Genomic DNA, 21,126 nt, shown 5'->3' with positions numbered 1-21,126 from the left:
GACCCCTAGCCTGGGAACCTCCATTTGCCATGGGAGTGGCCCCAGAAAAGGCAAGAAGACCAAAAAAAAAAAAAGAATACGACTACAGTGGCCCAGGTCGGTGGAGAGGTGCAGGTTCAATCCCCAGGCCAGCACAGTGGGTTAAATATTTAGCATTGCTTCAGCTGTGGCATAGGTCGGAAGCTGTGGCCATTAAAAAAAAAAAAAAATAGTCTTGGAGTTCCCATTGTGGTGCAGCAGAAACAAATCTGACTAGGAACCATGAGGTTGGGGTTCGATCCCTGGCCTCGCTCAGTGGGTTTAGGATCTGGCGTTGCCATGAGCTGTGGTTAGGTCGCAGATGTGGCTCGGTTCTGGCGTTGCTATGGCTGTGGTATAGGCCAGCAGCTACTCCTCCGATTTAACCCCAATGGGAACCTCCATATGCCGCAGGTGTGGCCCTAAAAAGCAAAATAAAATAAAATAAAAAATAATGGTCTTAATGAACTGATCCCTTTATCATTATGAAATTTTCCTTTTTTTTCCTTTTTTTTTTTAGTGAGGTATAGTTGATTTACAATATTATCTTTCAGATGTACAGCATATTGATTCAAATATATCCATATAAATGTGTGTGTGTGTGTGTATCCTTCTACAGATTCTTTTCCATTATAGGTTATTTCCAGATATTGAATATAGTTCCCTGTGCTATACAGTAGGTTCTTATTGTTAACCTATTTATGGACTTCCCGTCGTGGCTCAATGGTTAATGAATCCGACTAGGAACCATGAGGTTGCGAGTTTGATACCTGGCCTTGCTCAGTGGGTTGAGGATCCTGCGTTGCCATGAGCTGTGGTGTAGGTTGCAGACACGGCTCGGATGTGGCATTGCTATGGCTGTGGCTTAGGCTGGTGGCTACAGCTCCAATTAGACACCTAGCCTGGGAACCTCCATATGCCACAGGAGCGGCCCAAGAAATGGCAAAACAAACAAACAAGACAAAACAAACCTATTTACATTTAGTAGTGTGTATCTATTAATCCCAAACTCTTAATGTATCTCTCCCCCACTACATCTCCCCCTTGGTAACCATAAGTTTGTTCTCCATGTATGTTTTATAAATCAGTGCATTTGGGAGTTCCCATTGTGTTACAGCGGAAACGAATCTGATTATTATCCATGAGGATATGGGTTTGATCCCTGGCCTTGCTCAGTAGGTTAAGGATCCAGCGTTGCCATGAGCTGTGGTGTAGGTCGCAGACACTGCTCAGATCACACAATGCTGTGGCTGTGGTGTAGGCCGGCAGCTGCAGCTCCAATTGGAACCCCTAGCCTAGGAACTTCCACATGCTGCGGGTGTGGCCCTAAAAAGCAAAAACAAATAAATAAATAAAAGTTCATTTGGGTCATATTTTAGATTCTACATATAAGTGTTATATGATATTCGTCTTTCTCTATCTGACTTAGTATAATAATTTCAAGGTCCATCAATGTTGCTGCAAATGGCATATTTCATTCTTTTTATGGCTGAGTAGTATTCCATTGTATATGTATAGATATAGATATATATACCACATCTTTATCTCTTCATTTATGCTATATATATATATATATATTTTTTTTTTTTTTGGTCTTTTTGCCTTTTCTGGGGCCACACCCGAGGCACATGGAAGTTCCCAGGCTAGGGGTCTAATCAGAGCTGTTGCTGCCTGCCTATGCCAGAGCCGCAGCAACGCTAGATCCGAGCCGTGTCTGCGACCTACACCACAGCTCACGGCAAAACTGGATCCTCAACCCACTGAGCAAGGCCGGGGATCGAATCCGCAGCCTCACGGTTCCTAGTCGTATTCATTAAACATTGAGCCACGAAGGGAACTCTTTTTTTTTTTTTTCGTATATCTTTTTGAATTAGTTTTTGTTTCTTCTGGACATATGCCCAGGAATAGGGTAGCTGGGTCATATGGTAACTCTTATTTTTAATTTTTTAAGGAACCGCTATACTGTTTTCCATAGTGACCATACCAGTTTCCATTCCCTCCAACAGTAGGAGGGTTCCCTTTCCCCCACACTCACCAGCATTTATTATTTGTAGACTTTTTTTTTTTTTTTCAGTACACCCACAGCATGTGTCAGTTCCCAGGCCAGGGATCGAACCTGTGCCACAGCAGTGACAGAGCTGGATCCTTAACCCTCTAGGCTACCAGGGAACTCCTGGTTTTTTTATTTATTTATTTTTTTTTTTTAATTTTCCCACTGTACAGCAAGGGGGTCAGGTTATCCTTGCATGTATACATTACAATTACATTTTGGGAACTCCTGTTTGTAGACTTTGATGGTGGCTATTTTGACCAGTGTGAAGTGATACCTCATTGTAGTTTTGATTTGCATTTCTCTAATAATTAGCAGTGTTGAGCATCTTTTCATGTGCCTGTTGATCATCAGTATGTCTTCTTTGGAGAAATGTCTATTTGGGTCTTCTGCCTTTTTATTTTGGCCAAGCCTGCAGCATGTGGAAGTTCCCAGGCCAGGGACAGAACCTGCACTGCAGTTGTGGCCTGCACTACAGCTGTGGCCTGCACTACAGCTGTGGCAACAATGCCAGATCCTTAACCCACTGCACCACCAGGGAACTTCCTGTCTGTTTTTTGATTGGGTTGTTTGTTTTGATATTGAGCTGTGTGAGCTATTTGTATATTTTGGAAATTAATCCCTTGTTAGTCACATGGTTTGCAAGTATTTTTTCCCATTCCTTGGGTTGTTTTTTTGTTTTGTTTATGATTTCCTTTGCTATGCAAAAGCTTTTAAGTTTAATTAGATCCCATTTGCTTATTTTTGTTTTTATGAAACTTCACTCTGTATTCCTTGTTTTGAAGTCTCTTTGTCAGATTATTAATATAGCAATTCAACTTTCTTTTAATTAGTGTTGATATGGCATATCTTTTCCCATCTTTTGACTTTCAGCCTGCTTGTATCTTCATATTTTAGGTGCTTTCTTTTAGACAGCCCGTAGTTAGGTCTTGATTTTTTTATCCAGTCTGACAGTCTCTGCCTTTTAATTGGAGCGTCATATTTTATTTATTCATTAATATGGCTGAGTTAAAAGCCATCTTGCTTTTTTTTTTCTCCTCCTTTTTCTCCCATCTGTTCTTTGTACATCTTTTTCTGCTTTTGGATTAACTGAGTATTTTTTATGATTCCATTTTTATGTCCAATATTGACTTCTTAGCTATACCTCCCAATTTTATTATTTTAGTGGTTGCTCTTTTATGATATGCATTCTTATCACAGTGTATATACCTTCAAAATATATTATATAACTTCATATAATGTGTAATAACCTTACAGTAGTATATTTCCATTTGGTATATTTGGTATATTTCCTCCCTCCTGTTCTTTGTACTACTGTTGTCATACATTTTTCTTCTAGGATTCTTAAAAATTTCATAATACATTGTTATTATTTTTTGCTTTAATGAGTCAATTGTCTTTCTTCCCATTTTCAAATTTATGTAAAGTATAAATTTAACAATTGATTAAAATTTTAAAATACTTAAAATTTATTAAAATACTATAAAAAGTATTACCTATGTATTTACCATTCCCAGTATTCTTTATTCCTATTTATAGATCCAGATAATATTATTTTCCTTCTGCCAGAAGAGCAGCTTTTAACATCTCAGGTAGTGCAAGACTGTTGACAACACATTCTCTCAGATTGTTTGTAAAGGACTTTATTTTACCCTCATTTCTGAAGGATATTTTTGCTGGATATAGAATTCTAGGTTAACACTATTTTTTTCTTTTGGCACGGATATCAGTCCATTGTCTTCTGGCTTGCATAGTTTCTGACAAGAAACGAGAATTTTTATCTTTGCTCCTCTGTACATAATGTGTTTCCCTCCATCCCCAGCTGCTTTTAATATTCTCTCTTTAGCACTGATTTTCAGCAATTTTATGATGATACGCCCTATACCGTCCATTTTGTTCCTTATTATGTTCATTGTTGTCTTTAAACACTTCAGCCTATTTATAATAGCTCTTTAAATGTCCTTGTTAATTCTATCATCTCTGTCATTTCTGGGTTTATTTCTATTGACTGCTGTTTTTCTTTGCTATGAGTTAAATTTTCCTACTTCTTGATGTGTCTGATAATTTTTTTTATATGTCTGATACTTTTTTTACTGGATAATGGGTATTGTGAATGTTATGTAGTTAGGTGCTGGATTTTTTTAGACTTAATTTAGGCAAATTATTTGTGGAGTAGCAATGTCATATTGATACTTATTTTTTCTTGTGGTGATCTTTTTTTCCCGTGTTATTTAGATATCATTGACAAATAGCACTGTTTAAGTTTATCACAGTAAGTTTAGTTAACATCAGCCATCTCCTATAGATACAAAGATGTAGGAGGTGGGGGCAGAGTTCCTTGTGATGAGAACTCTTGGTGGTATCAGAAAAGGGGCCCCTTTGAGGGCCTGAGAGTGGGCTCTTATCTAATACTTGGAAATGAATTGTTCAAGGAGACACCCATACTAACAAAGAAAAAGACTTTATTGGAAAGGGGCACTTGGAAGCAAAAGACTTTATTGGGAAGAGTAGCAGGGTAAGGGAGCCCAGGAAAACTGCTCTGTCATGTGGCTCACTGTCTCAGGTTTATGGTAATAGAGTTAGCTTTCTGGGTTGGCTCTGGCTAATCACCTTGCCTGTGTCCATATTTAGTCTGATTCAGAATCCTTCCTGGTGGTGCACTCATCTGTCAACCAAAATGGATTCCAGAGTGAGGGCTTCGGGGAGGTTGGCAGGACAGATTGTGGGCTGTTGCCTCCTCCCTCCACTTGGCCCCTCCTGAATCCTCCTAGGCAACAATACCATGTTCCTTATTGGGACCTCCTGTTGTGAGACAACTCATGCAAGTGGTTGTTACTGCACCTGGCCAAGGTGGGCAGTTTTGGTTAATGGTTCCCTAACACAGGGATTTACTCTCTCAACTGCTTCCAAATGTACCATACAGCAGTGTTAACTATAGTCATCATGGCATATCTTTGTTAAGGTTGATTTAGAGTAGCTTTTAACTCTAGAGCTAGTTTAGTTCTACTACTAAAGTATGACTGTTCTGGAACCTTTTTTGAATGTTTTACATATTTCATTCTCGTTGGTCAAAATTTATATACCTCCTAGTCTTGTGTGAGCTCTGGGAATTTTTCAGTTTACAGAAACTGGTTGAGTTTTACCCTACTCATGCAATTCTCATTATTCAACAATAGATTCAGTGGGAACCTTACATAAATTTCTGAATTTTTTTTCTTTTCTTTTTTTTATCTTTTTGTCTTTTTTATGGCCACACCTGCGGCACATGGAGATTCCCAGGCTAGGGGTCTAATCAGAGCTATAGACACCAGCCTACGCCACAGCCACAGCAGTGTGGGATCCGAGCCATGGCTGCGACCCACACCACAGCTTACGGCAACGCTGGATCCTTAACCCACTGAGCGAAGCAAGGGATCAAACCAGCAACTTCATGGTTCCTAGTCAGATTCGTTAACCACTGAGCCACGACAGGATCTCCTGAAGTTCTTTTCTTTGCCCAGCTCCCTCCTGTTTGGTAATCTGCCTCACAGGTGCCAGCCGCCTCTGCCTCTCCAAACTCTTGTCTTCTTAGCCCAGTAAGATCTTCATGCTCACCTTATGTTTTCGTTCCCTCAGATTTCCTGTCCTGCATTGTCTGTTATACAATGTGTAAAAAGTTATTTCTTTCCCAGTTTGCAGTTACGTCATCATGAATGGAAGTAGGAGTCCTGAACTGCTTTAAAATATTAGTTACCCTGAGTTACTCAGCTAAATTTTTTAAATTTCATACACTTTTCAAAGAACCTTTCCTTGCATTAACGATTCAGATATATTGTTCATTTTACTTCTTTCTCTTCCTTCCTTCCTTCTTTCCTTCCTTCCTTTCTCTTTTCTCAGTTATTTCATTTTCATCTTTCATTCCCCTTTTTTTCAGAGGAAAGTCTTAAATGGATTTGGAAATGCTATGTTATAGTGAGCATGTATTTTTTAAGATAATTCACTAAAAGATTGCTCTTCTCTTTTCCCATTTTTTTTCCTTCTATTCTTGGGCCCAGGTCCCAGCCATACATTGATCATTTACAAATACTCAATCTCCCACTCTCTTAAAACAGCAAGAATTGAAACATGAAGCTCTTGGATGGCGGATATTTTGTCCTGATATTTAACTATCTGCTTGGTCACCATGCCTCTTTTAGGCTGTGTCCCTCTGAACATGGACCAAGCATATGTCCTAAATAAGAGAAGGTTAAATAGATAACATCTGAAGGAAGCTAAAGATTTTCTCTGGGTACTAGTTAACCTTGGAGTTCAGGAATCTTATTGTTTCTTCTTGTCTTCTGAGATGTAAACAAGTGCTGAAAATAGCTCAGCAAGACTTTGAATTTGGCTGTTCAGAGATCACTCTGTATGTCTGCTTAGATTGTTTTGGACAGCTGTCTAATGAATGCACTGTACAGTTGAGCTGAATTTGTGCAGTTGAAATTCGTTGCTAGGAAGTTGTCATTGTGGCTCGGTGATAAGGAGCCCGACTAGTATCCATAGTGGAATCCATGGGTTCGATCCCTGGCCTCGCTCAGTGGGTTAAGGATCCGGCATTGCCATGAGCTGTGGTGTGGGTCGCAGACAAGGCTAGGATCTGGTTGTTGCTGTGTGGCTGTGGTGTAGGCCAGCAGCTGTATCTCGGATTAGACCCCTAGCCTGGGAACCTCCATATGCCACGGTGTGGCCTTAAAAAGCAAAAAAAAAAAAAAAAAAAAAAAAAGAAAGAAAAGAAAAGAAAGAAAGAAAGAAAAAAAAAGAAAAAAATTCATTGCTAAATTGAACATACCTCAGAAGGGCATTTTAGAATGGATCAAACCTGATTTCTAAGAAATTGAAACTGTAGATTGTGGGGGGGAGTAAAGTGACATTCTTTCCCACTGTTTTAACCTTTTGCTCATCTTTTGTGTAAGACTTATTTTTTCAGTGTCTGGGCTGAACCTGAACAATTTACCCTTCAGATAACAGGCCGTGAATGGAACCTAAGCTGTCAGTGCCAGAGCCACAGACCTGTCAAAGCAAATGGCCCTCCAAGGCTGCTGTCCCAGGGCCCCTGCACACTGGTGGTGAATTTTACAGTCTGAATTTGCTGTGTAGGATTAGGTGATAGGCACAAGAGAAGAGACCTTGGCTTCCTTAGTTTTCCCTGACTCAAAAGGTGTGATACTGTTTCAACCAGGCTGTGCAGTCACTGGCCAGTTACACAGCTGAATCCAAACCACACTTAGTCCTACTGGCTCAACTGTATGTGTGCTTATATGTGTGGGTGTGCCCTACCATGGTGATTTATCTCGATTCCCTATTTTGCTTTTTAGCTCCTTGCAGGCAGGACTTGGCTCTCAGGGCTTTAGAAGTCTGTCAGAGTGCTGAGAACAGTGCTGGGTGTACTGTAACGACCTAACTCCAATCTTACCGTGTGACCTTGATGGGGGGAGTCCTTTCCTTTTTGGTTGGGTCTGAATGTTACTAAATATGTCCACAAGTATGTTGAATGTTTACTGTTCCTTAGGACTGTGTTAAGCATTGTGGAAAATCTATTATATAACACCGGGTCCCTTCCTTCAGGGTGCTGAGATCCAGCTGTGACACAAATCCAGTGAGGAAATCAGTAGTAGTATCACGTTTGTTTTCTCAGGAGAAGGCCTGTTACTCACCCAGCTCCACCCTGCTGCTAGGAAGTGGTAGAGCTAGGGCAAGTCCAGGCAGGCTGGCCTGAGAGCCTTATTCCTAAGTTATTTTAAATCCTTTTTTTGGGGGGGGGTTGTCCTTTTATGGCTGCACCCATGGCATATGGAGGTTCCCAGGCTAGGAGTCTAATGCAAGCTACAGCTGCCAGCCTACGCCACAGCCATAGCAACGCCAGATCCAAGCCATCTCTGCAACCTACACCACAGGTCATGGCAACACCAGATCGTTAACCCACTGATCAAGGCCAGGGATTGAACCCGCAACCTCATGGTTCATGGATTCATTTCTGCTGCACCGTGGTGGGAACTCCATGTCATTTTGAATCTTACTAGCTATTGGTTGAGACTTTTTTGGGGCCCAGGCACACTACTAGATCCAGACTGTGACCCACCAAGGTCTTTTTTTGGAGAACATCTTTACAGTGCTTCTTGTTTAACTATAACTAGTCCTGAATTTGGAAGAATAAATATGGTTTATGGAGGAAAAATTGGCTTTTTGCTTCTCTACCATCAGAATTCCCCTTAGGAGCTGTTCAGACCCTGACCACTACTTATCTTAATTGTGAGGATATCACTGAGAGTCTGTCCTTGGACTGATGGGATTGCAGGGTTAGGGAGAGACCTTTATTGCTTCTAGGAGAAAAGAGATTTGTTCCTCACTGGGAAACATATAACTAGTTCTGGAAAAGAGGGAAGTTTGATTAGGTCCTTTTAGAAAAAAATGGTAGGTCACACCTCCAGTTTCTCTTCATTCTCTTGCCAATGTTTATAGAGCCTTTCAACCCTATTGCAAATCCAGAAAAGGAGGTTAGGCAATGCTCTGAAAAGGTCATTCTCATTTTTATAGGAAAGGATATCTTCCTTTGAGTTTAAGGATGTTTACTGGGTAGTAGGAGGAAAAAGGCTCCAGCCTTCCTGGCTGAGAAATGGTATATTTCACTTGTTATGTTGTTCTCCATGGATGATGAGAGGGAGGCCTCAGTTTACATTTGCTAGAAAAACAGCCTGTAGCTATTTGGACTTCTCTCCCATCTAGCAGATCATTTGCCACTGACCATTGCTGAAGGCCTACTCTGTGCTCAGCATTGTATTTTTTAGAAATAAGCCATTATTGCTGGAGCAATGAATAGTTTAGAGGGGCAGCATGGAGAGCAAACCTGTTTTTCAGACCTTCTTTGTTCTGTAAGTACCAGGATAGGTTTGTTCCAAGTTTAGAACATTGTGAGGCATGGACTTCATTTCCCAGTAGCTTGCCATTGACCTGACTCTTTCATTAGTTCTCCATTACTAAGCTTGTAAAATAAGCAGTTCCCAGTCAGCTCCCTCTGACTGATGGGACAGAGAAGTAATGGCAATGTCCAGGCTTATGCCTGGTTTTGCTTTATTTTTAAATTTTTTTTTATTTTTGGCTTTTTAGGGCCACACACGTGGCATATGGAAGTTCCCAGGCTAGGTATCAAATTGGCACTACAGCTGCTGGCCTGCACCACAGCCACAGCAACATGGGATCCATGCCACATCTGCAACCTAAACCTCAGGTCACGGCAACGCTGGATCCTTAATCCACTGAGCGAGGCCAGGGATCGAACCCGTGTCTTCATGGATACTAGTCGGATTCATTACCTTTGAGCCACAACGGGAATTCCATGGTGTTGCTCTTATTTGTGGTTTCAAAGCTTGATCATTCGGACTGTCCTTTATTGCTTTGTAGAAGAAAAGGGACTGAAAAATCATATTCTCTAACCAGTGAATAAGCATCTAAAATAGAGCAAATGGCCAGAGTCCAGTGGAGAAATTGGTAGAGATTATCATGAAAATCCTCTAAAAAGCCTTCATCTTTTCCCTCCTTTTACCTACTTTATCTGTTTCAAACCATCCAGAGATTAATTTTTTCTATGATTAGGAGTTCAGCAAGGTTAAAGCAGAGTGCATGAAAGTGGGAATAGAGTAGTTACAGTCTCTTTGGAAGAATGGAAAATTGGCCTTTAAGTATTCCTCGTAGAAGGAATTCACTGAATTCTTTTAACACTCCCACCTCAAGCCTAGAAACCATCTGGTAGCTGTGGCCAAAGAAGCCCAATTAAAAATTAAAGACCTTTGGAGTTCCTGCTGTGGTACAGTGAGTTAAGGATCCAGCGTTGCCAAAGCTGCAGTGTAGGTCACAGCTGCAGCTTGGATTTGCTCCCTGGCCCAGGAACTTCTGTATTCTGCGGGTGTGGCAAAAAAAAAAAAAAAAAAAAAAAAAAAAAAAAAAAAAACTAAAGACCTTTGAATTTCAAACTTCTAAGTAATTAAAATAGCAAACAAAACCGGATTTTGCTGATAATGAATTTATAGTGGTCTCTGAAATTTGGTCAGTAGTTAATGCTGTCAATGGAGTTTTTAGCTACTATTGATGAAAACTGACAAGCCCTGGAACCCTCAGGTGTCCTGGTAGTCATTAAAGCCCAAACATCTGGAATTCCTATTGTGGCTCAGTGGAAATGAACCCGACTAGTATCTATGAGGACGTGGGTTCAATCCCTGGCCTCGCTCAGTGGTTAAGGATCCAGTGATGCTGTGAGCTGTGGTAGAGGTCTCAGATGCAGCTCGGATCCCTCATTTCTGTGGCTGTGGCCTAGGCCAGCAGCTGCAGCTCCAATTCAACCCCTAGCCAGAGAGTTGCCACATGTGTGGCCCTAAAAAGCAAAAGCAAAAAAAAAAAAAAAAAAGCTCAAACATCTGATCAGGCCTTCACCAGGTTACCTTCCCAGCCCTCCACAGATCATGCTTTTTCCATTTTTTTCTTTGTTCCCATTTCAACAGTGTTTATTCATTTGAAGTCTTCTATTTGCTAGATCCTGTCATTTATATTTTGATGTTTATTTTATATGTTATCACTTGTCTTCACAGTATAAGAAAATATTATGATGACTATTTTACAGATAAACTAAAGCTCAAACAAGTCATATAACTGATAAATTATGGTGCCAAGATTTGAACCCAGGCTTCTCTTATTCCATAACTTCTTACCATTATATATCCACTGCACACTTGAGAGATTCCATATGTATTTTCTATTCTGTAAATTTCAGTAGGTTTCTTGGCTGGTATCTTGTGGTTTCATCCTCATTTGACAGCCTGGCCTCTAGGGAAGGCCATGCCTGCAGCCCTGGCTGGGAGTGGGCTAGTGTCAGACTTACATACTCTCCCCAAATAGGTCATATACTGTAGATGTCAGTTCAAATTGAGAAGAAGGTAATGGACACAAGTTTGCTGTCAATCACATCCTATTACTTATTTGTCCTCTCATTCTCCATCTGCTGGGAATTCAGTCCAACAGAAATTTGAGACCAAGCGGTTTTTCAGGCACAAGGCAAAAGCCCGCCAACATCAAAATTGGATAGCCATTGCCTGGAACTTTTCCAGCTTGGTGGTTCTCTTTCGCTGCTATCTTCAGGCTAGAAATTATTTCTCACTTCTAAAGGTCTTTTTTAAAAGAAAAAAAAAATGGAGCACAGGCTGTTGAATAGTCTTTGGAGAATGTTTATTATGTGCTAGGGGAAGGGTGTGTGTGTGTTTGAAACCTCATCAGCAATTTTGGACTAACTCTGTGCACTGGGATAGCATTCCTTCCTGATGTGGCCTAGAGTCTTACAACCTGTGTCATGCAAGGCCAGGCCTCTATAGGCCTTTTTGCTCAGCTTTTCTTTAGTATGACCTGTATCCCCCTGAACTACCAAGATTGTTAAGGGTAGCAGCGGGCACTGGGCATTCTCTAACTTCTGGATGATGCATTGCCAATTACACTCAGGACAGTGGGGTCATTATGGGAAACCTGCTCTTGTATTGAATAAAGAAATTAAGTTTACTTTTCATTCATGCCAGAGGCCAAATAAAGATGTGTAAGACTCTAGCTTCTGGTTTATGGTTAGAACTATCTGGGGATAAGCAGAACCACCAAATTCCTGTTTTCACCAAAAAGATACGTTCATCATAAAATTAGTAACCATTTATTGACTGTTCTTAATGTGCCAGGCATTGGACAATCATCTCATTTCATCCTCACATCAGCCCTATGAGGTGGATAATGTTACTCCTATTTTACAAATAAGAAAACTGAGGCTCAAAGAAATTAAGTAATGTATATAAGTTTACATAGCTAACTAGTGGTCAGTGTGGGGCCAATTCAGGTCTCTCTGACCTCAAAGCCTATGTCAGGCCTTTCTCCTCCCGAGACGTCAGGGGAGGGGTTTAAGTCCCCTTCCTCCCCAGTTTATTCTCCCCTCACCTGAGGCAGAGTGTTTCAAGGCAAAGGAGAGGGCATGAGATCTTTGAAACTGAGGTCATTTGTGTCTTCCACTTAAATCCAGAAGCTGTTTCTTTGTGGGAAGAATCCTTTATGCACATAAGATCTTTGGGGCAGTTTGAAACGGGTAGATATTTCCTGGACTGTGAAGACAGTCTTGAGTCCAGGAACTCTCCAAGTAGCTGTGTGGTCATTGGGATGATGTTTTCATCACTTGTATGTTACTTTTAGGAACTCAAAGCTTTTATTCCCACGGCATTTTCAGAAGGTGAGTTAATCAAGTTCCATCTTATAGAGAGAAGGGCTGAAATTCAAAGAGGTTAGGTGATTGCCTGAAATCCCACAGTAAGAGTGGGACTCCCGGTTCAGTTCTCTATCTGTCAGGCCTTTTGCCAGGACCCAGGTTCCTGTGCACTGAGCATCATAGGTGGGGGTGTAAGGACTCCTTAGAGAGCATGTGGCTGGTAGGTGACTTACTGTCTTTAGAGCTGTGTTGAACTGAGGTTGGTGGACATGGTTCCAGGAAGCTCACAAGCCCAGCAACTGGTGAAAGAAAATGGGCTGTGCTAGGGTATAGACAGTTACTTGATGGATTAGGGAGGGATGTCCCCCAGGAAGGGGCTTTTGAAATTGCCAGGAAGCCAGAAACTGAGGCTGCAAATTATGGTAAAGCCTATCACCTGTAGGCACAAGGGCTCTGGAAAATTGCCTCTAAGTACTACCCTTGCCGTGTTCCAGGCCACTGTTGAGTGTGAGACTCAAATGGGACATGTTCCTAAAGTCTGTAGCTACAGAAAGCAAAGTCCCAGACCAGGAGAGTATCCCTAGTGCTCTGAAGTTCCAAATGGGCTGGGACCCAGACCTGAGCATAGAATGTTTCTTTTGAAAACTTAAGAGAAGTGCTATGGGCAGGAGATGGCAGGGGCTGGCCAAGGAAGGAGAAAGTGACTCTTGGCAGTGTCTGGACAACAGGAGAGCTAGGATCATGCACTAAAACCAGCCAGGCCTCTGGTTTCTTTCCAGGGAGTTAATAGTTCAGGGGCCTTCTCTGTGTTCACCTCCCTGCAAGAAACTGAACTATGCTCTTCCGTCAAAAACCAACTTAACTGGGAAAGGAGAAGTCCCCGTTCTGAGCAATATCTTAGCACTTCCACTTGCCCTGGCAAAAGGAGAGAAAGCCCGGGTGATCAAGGCAGCCTTACCTGAGACTCTAAGGATGTAACATCTTTTGATGTGCTCTTCCTTCTTCTCACAAATTGGCTTTAGCATGGTCTTTGTCTTTTGGCACCCCTTAGGAAAGGCTGAGCCCAGATTACTTGGTCATAACCATTGCTGAGGCGGCCCAGAGTTCAGAGTTTGGAAAAGCATGTATTATTTTGTTCTGCCTTGTTCCTGAGGGCTCATTCCATCTAGCCTTTTTCTGGGCATGAGCCATTCATTTCTGAGCCAAGACCTTGGCTGTAGATACTCCAGCCATGAGCGTGGCCCACGTGCGTGAAAGGACCAGATAACTTCATGGGTGATTGGCCTTACTGGGTGCTGGTCCTCCTGCTGACAGAGCTGACAAATAGAATTAGAAGCAGAGGAGCCAGCCTGTACTGGGATCTGTGGGACATGGTTTGACACAGTGACCTTGAGAAGTGGGGTGTCTGGAGAGAAGGAGCCTAAAGCTGGACCAGACCTTTGACCTAGCTGTCCCCCAGCCTCCCCCCACCCCGACCCCCGTCAAACTCAGGGACACAAACCTGTGCTCTTCATCCCTACTCCCTTCTTAGGAATTCTTGGCAGGCAGAAGTTTTTGCCCCCAGGTGAAGTCTGCGTGGCCCAAGACTGAATTGATGAAGCAACAGCCCAGAGGGACCTATGTACCCCTCAGGAGTCCATCCTCAGTCCCTCTGGAGAGTCTTGACTCTAGCTTATTCCCTTCACCCCTATTTTCTGTCAGAGCTAAGCCTTTTTATCACACTCCCTCCTCCCAAGACTCCCTACTGAACTGAGAGCTCTCTGTGACATCATAGACTTCCATGCCAGGTCAGGTCAAGCTGCAAAACAGCTGTCACCCAGATTACCAGAAAGAGTGATTATTCCCTCTCCTGGTCTCTCCTTTCTGCCCAACCTACTTCTTGTAACTTGATGGAGTAGATCTACATTTTCTGATGTAAGCAGTCATTGCATAACGAAAATATAATTATCTTCAAGCTGGTAAGATAGTACTACATTCTCTAAATACTAGTCTCGTCTTGCTAATAATTCATAAGATATATCCAAAATAGTTTTTATTGCAGGGGGCTGGGCTAGATCACTTCTGAATATTCAGGATGTAACTAATTGTCCTTGCTTTTGATTCATGAGCTGAAGTCATCAGCACTGGCTTTGGTCGTCCTTTCTTTCGGGAACCCTAGAGATCCAAAAGCAGAGGCGTGGGGTGGGGGGTCCTCATCAGAACAAAAGAGGATGAGAGAAGCTCTAGCTTAGTCTAGAAAGTGTACCCTGCACTCCAAGGCGAGATGCCCAAAAGTTCCATCCAGGCAATGGATGGGAAGACAGAGTTGGCATTGAGCGATGAAAACAAGTGGCAGATGGTGCTGAGGAACATCCCAGGACTGAAGAAAAAATGGTTCCCAGAAAGGGAAAAGTAAGGAGACATTGGCAAAGCCTTACTCAGCACCCGTGACAGCCTAGCCAGAGAAAGCTGGTAGATAAGGCTAAGAACGTATCTATGGTATCAGCCCCCCATGGGGGTCTCAGAAACTCACTGTTCTGTCACCTCTTCTCCTGCTCCTTTACCATACCCAGAGTAAACAGCCTTGGTGACCAGGCTGGACTGGTCAGGAAAGACAGGGAATGTAAGAGATCAGAAAGTAGTCAGAAACTGAGGAATCACTCCCTGTAGCCAGGCTTCTTTCAGGGAGATAAGCAGTGAGCAAGGTCTCCTAGAGGGATTGTCCCAGACTGCATCCAGCCCAGGAGGGCAACAGGTGGAGCATGGGGGCCAAATGACCTGAGGTTCACATGGCCTAAGACCCGCCTGGCCCTTGACTTCCCAGGTGCTAGAGGTAGTACGAGCCAACTATGACACGCTCACATTGAAGCTGCAGGATGGCCTGGACCAGTATGAGCGCTACTCCGAGCAGCACAAGGAAGCTGCCTTCTTCAAAGAGCTGGTAAGTGTGCCCCACCTTCGCCCCTGCCTGTGTGTCTTCGACGCCCTTTCCTAGCTGCCGGGTTCTGCACTGTGCCCACTGCAGGTGGGCAAAAGCTGATGAAGTAAGACTGGAGGGCCCTGCTGGGAGTGAGTTTGCAACTTCTCTCCCAAAGCAGTCCAGGAAGGACCAGGCAGTAAGAGAAGATATTCCCCAGGGTACTCGTGCGGGTGGGAAGGGTGAGAAACCTGAGGCAGCTGTGCTCACCTCTCCTCTGCAGCCATGGAGACTGCCCTTGCACAGCTCCAACTGGGCCCGGATTTGACGTGTGTTCCCAGTGGCAGCTCCGGCTCATTACTCCTTATCCTGTCCTCAGAGTAACTGATGAGAGTATTGATTCTTCTCTTCCTTATATAATCACTTCTTCCTAAATTCCTAACTTGATCCTCGTCTGAGTGCCCTTCCAATCCAGTTCTCCAGTCTTCACTCCCTGCCCCCACTCCCACTTTCCAGCCCCTCAGCTTCCTACAGCCCCCTCCTCTGGCCACTTGGAGCCTGCAGACATTTGCTCTGACTCCTACTCCACCTTCCAGTCAGCATCTCCACAGAGCTGGGCTCTCCCTGTTGGCGGTCCCTTTCCTGCCCTGTGCTCAGAAGCTGCTCTCAGGAAAAGCTCCGTCTTCTTGTGTTCCTGCCACTCCACCTGCCTGGTTGTGCATGATTGTCCTGCCTGGGGGCTGACACCAGGACAAGCCTCTATCTACTGCCATGTCCTCAGACCTCATTGCTGAGGCAGAACTTGCATCAGCCCAGCTTTTGCTTACCCATGCCCAGTCCGGGATGAAGCTGCTGGGTTTTAGATATAATCTGTTTTGCGCTAAACATAGTCCAACTCTGATCCTGATGTGGGATTCCTGGAATTTTGGGCTCTGGGATGAGTTCGCTGGGAACAGGGCACCCATCAGTGTAAGGAGATGGCAGAGTAGAGTATTTTTATGAGGCGGTCGTCAAGTCTTCATTGATGGGGGGGACTTAGGGGGGTGGATGCAGTCAGGTCTTAACAGAGAGAGTAAATTATTGAGAGATGACAGGGGTTGTGGAGGAGAGAGTTTGGGCAGCTGTCTTGAGGCTTTTGGCACTAGCCCCACCCTACTCAGTTCTCCTCATATCTGTACCTCTGGCACAGGGGAGCAAAGAGGGTCTGGTCAGGTTTGGAGCTAATGAGCTTGAGCTGCCTGCTGTTTGCCATGCGGCCCTTTCCTCTCCTTCCTGCCCGACAACTTCATTTAAGTTTCCCATAGCAAAGCAGAAATTGTGAAGAAATGCTCCCTGGACTTTCGGGCCTCGGGCAGAATACACATTTTTTTCCTCCTTCCTCCCCTGCTTTGTCTCTCATTCGACGATCACATCTATTTCCCATGAATGAAAGTCCTTCCGAAGTCTGCTAGCTTCCTCTTGGAAGCCACCCAGAGCAGGAAGTTTGGCCCTCTGACTCCTTTCCCATAGGCCTTTGCCCCTGCTGACACAGGCGCAACTTCCTGCCAGGTTCTTGGTCTGTGGGTGGAAATCGTGTAAGGTGAGCAGTGGGGACAACAGCAAGGCTACAGCCAGACTCTCTTGTGAAGTGGGGCGGCATCTTTGTGGAGTGGAGAGTCCTGGACCTGGAGTTGAGGAACTTGGGTCCTGCTCTGACTGGGACTCACCGGCCATGTGACCTGAGCCTGGCCATTGGCTTCCTTGGATCATACTCCGGCCATCCATGCCAGACGAGGGCTGCATCTCCAAATATTCTTTCCAACCTGGAAAAGTAGAGAGAGGAGTTCCCGTCGTGGCGCAGTGGTTAACGAATCCGACTAGGAACCATGAGGTTGCAGGTTCGGTCCCTGCCCTTGCTCAGTGGGTTAACGATCCGGCGTTGCCGTGAGCTGTGGTGTAGGTCGCAGATGCGGCTCGGATCCCACGTTGCTGTGGCTCTGGCGTAGGCCTGTGGCTACAGCTCCTATTCGACCCCTAGCCTGGGAACCTCCATATGCCGCGGGAGCGGCCCAAGCAAGCAAAAAAAAAAAAAAAAGACAAAACAAAACAAAACAAAAAAACAACAACAAAAAAGAAAAGTAGAGAGATACAGAAGAAATTGAGGAAACTCAAAACACATCTGAAGAGAGGTAGCTCCAGAGCATGAGTCCTCTGGCCTCCATCTCTCTTCCTCCATCAGACCACTGACCAAACCAGTCCCGCTTCTGCCTGGCCGAGGCAAGGGCAAAGGCCTGGCCTCAGCTCTCCTTCCGCGTCTGTGCTTGTTTCGACCTCTTCAGGTGCTCAGACGCTCTTCTCACATCCCTCAGCCTCTCTTTTCCTCCCACTATCATGGGACTGTTTGCTCATTTACCTGCAGGGATGATAGCTATTAAGGGTTCATTTCCTAAGAGAGAAACTTCTAGCACTGCACCTTGGCCTTGTGCTTCAGGCACTGCCCTCTCCTGTTTGTAATGGACTCTTTCCTGTTTTCTCTCTGCCTGTGTCCTCCCACCTTCCCTCACCCTTTCCCAGGTTCGATCCATTAGCACCAACGTCCGGAGGAACCTGGCCTTCCACACACTCAGCCAGGAAGTCCTGCTCAAGGAGTTCTCCACTATCTCCTGAGGCCGCAGATGCTGGAACAGCCACTGACTACCCTTACCCATGAGGCTCCTGGGCTGGAGGGGGGCGAGGGGAGAGGTTGAGAAAAACACAGATACCGAGTTCTCTTGGTAAAGGCCGCACTTCAGTGGAGCTTGGACAGCAGGGGCCAGGATGGGCAAGCCAAGAATAATCTTATTCGGGGAGGGGATGGGTAGGCACAGGGAGATACTTTCAGAAATGTGGGGACTTCCACGGTGGGATCCCTGGGCAACCCCTCACATTTCCAAATGAGATGACAAGTTGTGGCTACCGGCTAATTTCCAGGAGCTTTGGGGGTAAGCCTTAGAGTGATGCCCATACCCGGGGGATCAGTGGCTCTCCTAGGCTTCTGAAAACAGACTCTCAGATGTAGGTGAAGCCAATTCTGCTTCCTTTGATTCTGGAGGGAGCTGGGCTTGAAATCTGTGTCTCCTGCCCCCGCTGGCACTTCATCCAGTCATTAGGACCCTTTGCTTAGGCTTAGGGTGGGGTAAGAATGGATACCTTTTTTCTGTTTTCTAATTCTAGAGCCTACTCCTCTGGGATACTGGAGATTAGAATCTGCCCATTGGTCTACAGTCTGGCCACCACTTTCTGGATTTGATTCTTGGCACCAGGAATACCTGTTAGCTTTCCCCTGCCTTCCAGCCCATTGACTCATCTTCACTACAGGGTGACAACCTTAGCTTTTCATTTTCAATCTGGTTTAAATTGTCTTTAGGGTGTGTGTGTGAAATAAACATTGACAGGTTTTCTGGAGCCCTCAGGTGCCTACTTTGCTGGTTTCCTTTCCAGCAGCTCCTCCACCTCCTTAGCCACCCCCTCCTCTGGGAGCCTCTTCTGCCTCTGCTGAGCTCCCCTCCACGTGTTCCACCCCCTCACCCGGCTGTTGTTTACATCCAGCCTGCCTGAGAATTTCCTCTGGGAGGAATCTGTTCCTGCTGTGGTCTGGTGCCTGGAAGGGAGAGAACTTGCTGAGGCCAGGCTTTGAAACAGGCCAGATGAGCATCGGGTACGAGAGGCCATGCTGTCTCCCCATATTCTGAGTGGAGCCATAAGCAAGTCTCCTGACCTTTGGGAAGTTGGCCTGTAATTCCTCTCCTGGACCGCCCCCTCGGAACTGCCACTGTCGGCCTTCTCTGCCCCCCGGCTACCTTCCCAGAGTAGCTGCTGCTCTGAGATCCTCCTTTCTAAAGCACTTTCTAAAGCCCTCAGCATGGCAGGGAGCTAACAGCACAAAAAGAATCTGGGAGTAAGTGTACGAATCCAGTGGTAAAAGCAGGTCTAGGACCTCCCAGGCTGCTATTCCACTTGGCTTCATATCTTTTTGGGATTTGGGTTCCCTTCCTGAGAACCAGAGTTCTGGCTCCAACATTGAGCAGTCATGTACTAATTCAGAGAAACCACCAATGTGTTGCCATGTATAGTTGTAGTTTTTGGGGTTTTTTTTTTGTTTTTTTTTTTTCCTTTTTAGGGATACACCGGTGGCATGTGGAAGTTCCTGGGCTAGGGGTTGAATCGGAGCTGCAGCTGCTGGCCTATACCACAGCCCCAGCAACGTGGGATCCGAGCTGGGTCTGCAACCTACGCTGCAGCTTGCTGCAACGCTGGATCATTAACCCACTGAGCAAGGCCAGGGATTGAACCCACATCCTCATCAATACTAGTCAGGTTCATTTCCACTGAGCCACAATGGGAACTCCCAATATAGTTATAGATTCTTAAGAGATCAGGGGCTGGGTCATCTCTGATCACTAGATGAATAGTTCAGCCTGAGGCATTTAGTGTTTTCCACAGTGATAAACTCCAGAGGAGCAGGAGCTGGAAGCTGATGGCAAATTGAAGTTATTAAAAATTGATTTGTATGGGACAGTCTTTTTAGTGTCTTTTCTTTCTCCCTTAATCTCGGAACTCCTTTCTCAACGACGGAGTTAAGTGATGTCCCAGATGCTGGTCTCATCTGGCTAGGGAACCCCTTATAAACTCTGTTCCTGCATTTCCTGGTCCTAGTGGAAGCCAGTTCAGTTCAGAAGTTGTAGCCTCCCTTGCCTTTTGGGTGGAAGAAAGGAAGAGAGAATCCCTTTCCCTCCAAATTTGGTGTTGAGGAGGCCAGCCAGCCTGTGTGGGGCCCTTCTGGATTCCTGCCAGCCTTCCCTGTGAGGTGAATATGGGTAGAGCCAGGGCATGAGGCAACAGGCAAAGCACCCCTTGCCCTCCATTTTAAAGGCCCATCTCTTGGCACATTTACATACACCTGTTCTGAGAACTCCGAACAGGAGTCCCATCCTTTCCTCGAACTCAACCCCATGCTCTTTCCATGCCCCACTGTCCCTGCCAGGTCTGTGGGGGACCCTCCAGAGTCAAGGGAGAGCCACGAGCAGGGCATTGCTCCCCAAGAGAATCCTTCCTTCAGTGGCTAGTCCCCCGCTTCTGTCTGAACTCTAACCACAATTCCTGCTGAGTTAATTGAATCAAGGGCTTGGAAATTAATCCAATTGAAGAGATTAAATGTGCTGGGGTCACTTTAGCTGAAGCTTTCTGTCTCAACAGGTCACTCCTCCAGAGGAGCCATTGGGCAGGCAGGATTACCTGGGACACTGCCACCATACTCTGCAGATGTATTAGGCTTTGCCCCCTGCAGTCCTGGGGAGCTTGTGGGCTAGGAACTCAGGAAGCATTCCAGGAAAGTTCAGACCAAAAAAAAAAAAAAAAGCATCCTCAGTCATTCAGTAGCTATTCCTGGGAGCAAGAGATGGCCCAGCTCTAGGTTAGCCCCCAGCTTCAGAAAAGGAGCTAATTTAAGGGGAGGGGGCTTCATAACAAGTGCACTTCTCTCTTACTCTTGCCTGCATCCCCAAGCCCCTCAGTCATTCCCCAGATCTTCTAGAAAATAGAAGGAGTCCAGGACAGAGAAGGTGACAGAACAGAGCAGTAAAGTTAAAGGGGAGGGGGGAAATAAAAGAGCAAGAAAATCTTGAGAAACTGACCTGGTTCACACTTTCTTTTCCTTTTCTTCCCAACGAGGGTCATTAGATTAGGGAAGAAGGCATCCTGAGAGTTAACGGGCCCAGAAACAGAGTCCAGGACTGTGGGGTCCTTCTGAGAGAAGAGAAAATGAGCTGAGCCCGCATTAGAAGCTGGGTTGACCTTTGCATCCCAGCCCCCTTCAAGCAGGGTGTGCACTGGCGGGGGTCCCAGAGACTCGTGGTTGGGAGGAGAACGGAGGAAAATAGAGGCCGACTTGAATAAGGAACGAGGACT

General features: G+C 45.0%; 1 protein-coding gene across 3 annotated transcripts in view; it reads left to right on the top strand.

Annotated features, from left to right (window-relative positions):
- Positions 1-20,577, top strand: part of C14H10orf76 (chromosome 14 C10orf76 homolog) — a 195,711-nt gene extending 175,134 nt beyond the window's left edge. For 2 of the 3 annotated variants that reach the window (XR_002338442.1, XM_021072731.1), the window contains 2 exons: positions 15,109-15,225; positions 17,755-20,577. Coding sequence is in view for 2 of the 3 variants with exons in the window: in XM_021072731.1 (XP_020928390.1) it covers positions 15,109-15,225; positions 17,755-17,847 (210 nt within the window). In the remaining variant the exon portion in view is untranslated. The remainder of the gene's footprint in view (positions 1-15,108; positions 15,226-17,754) is intronic. The other variant, XM_021072732.1, reaches the window with a different exon arrangement.

This window comes from Sus scrofa, chromosome 14 (assembly GCF_000003025.6).
Source record: "Sus scrofa isolate TJ Tabasco breed Duroc chromosome 14, Sscrofa11.1, whole genome shotgun sequence".
Lineage (NCBI taxonomy): Eukaryota > Metazoa > Chordata > Mammalia > Artiodactyla > Suidae > Sus > Sus scrofa.
This window is presented reverse-complemented; position numbering and strand designations above follow the sequence as displayed.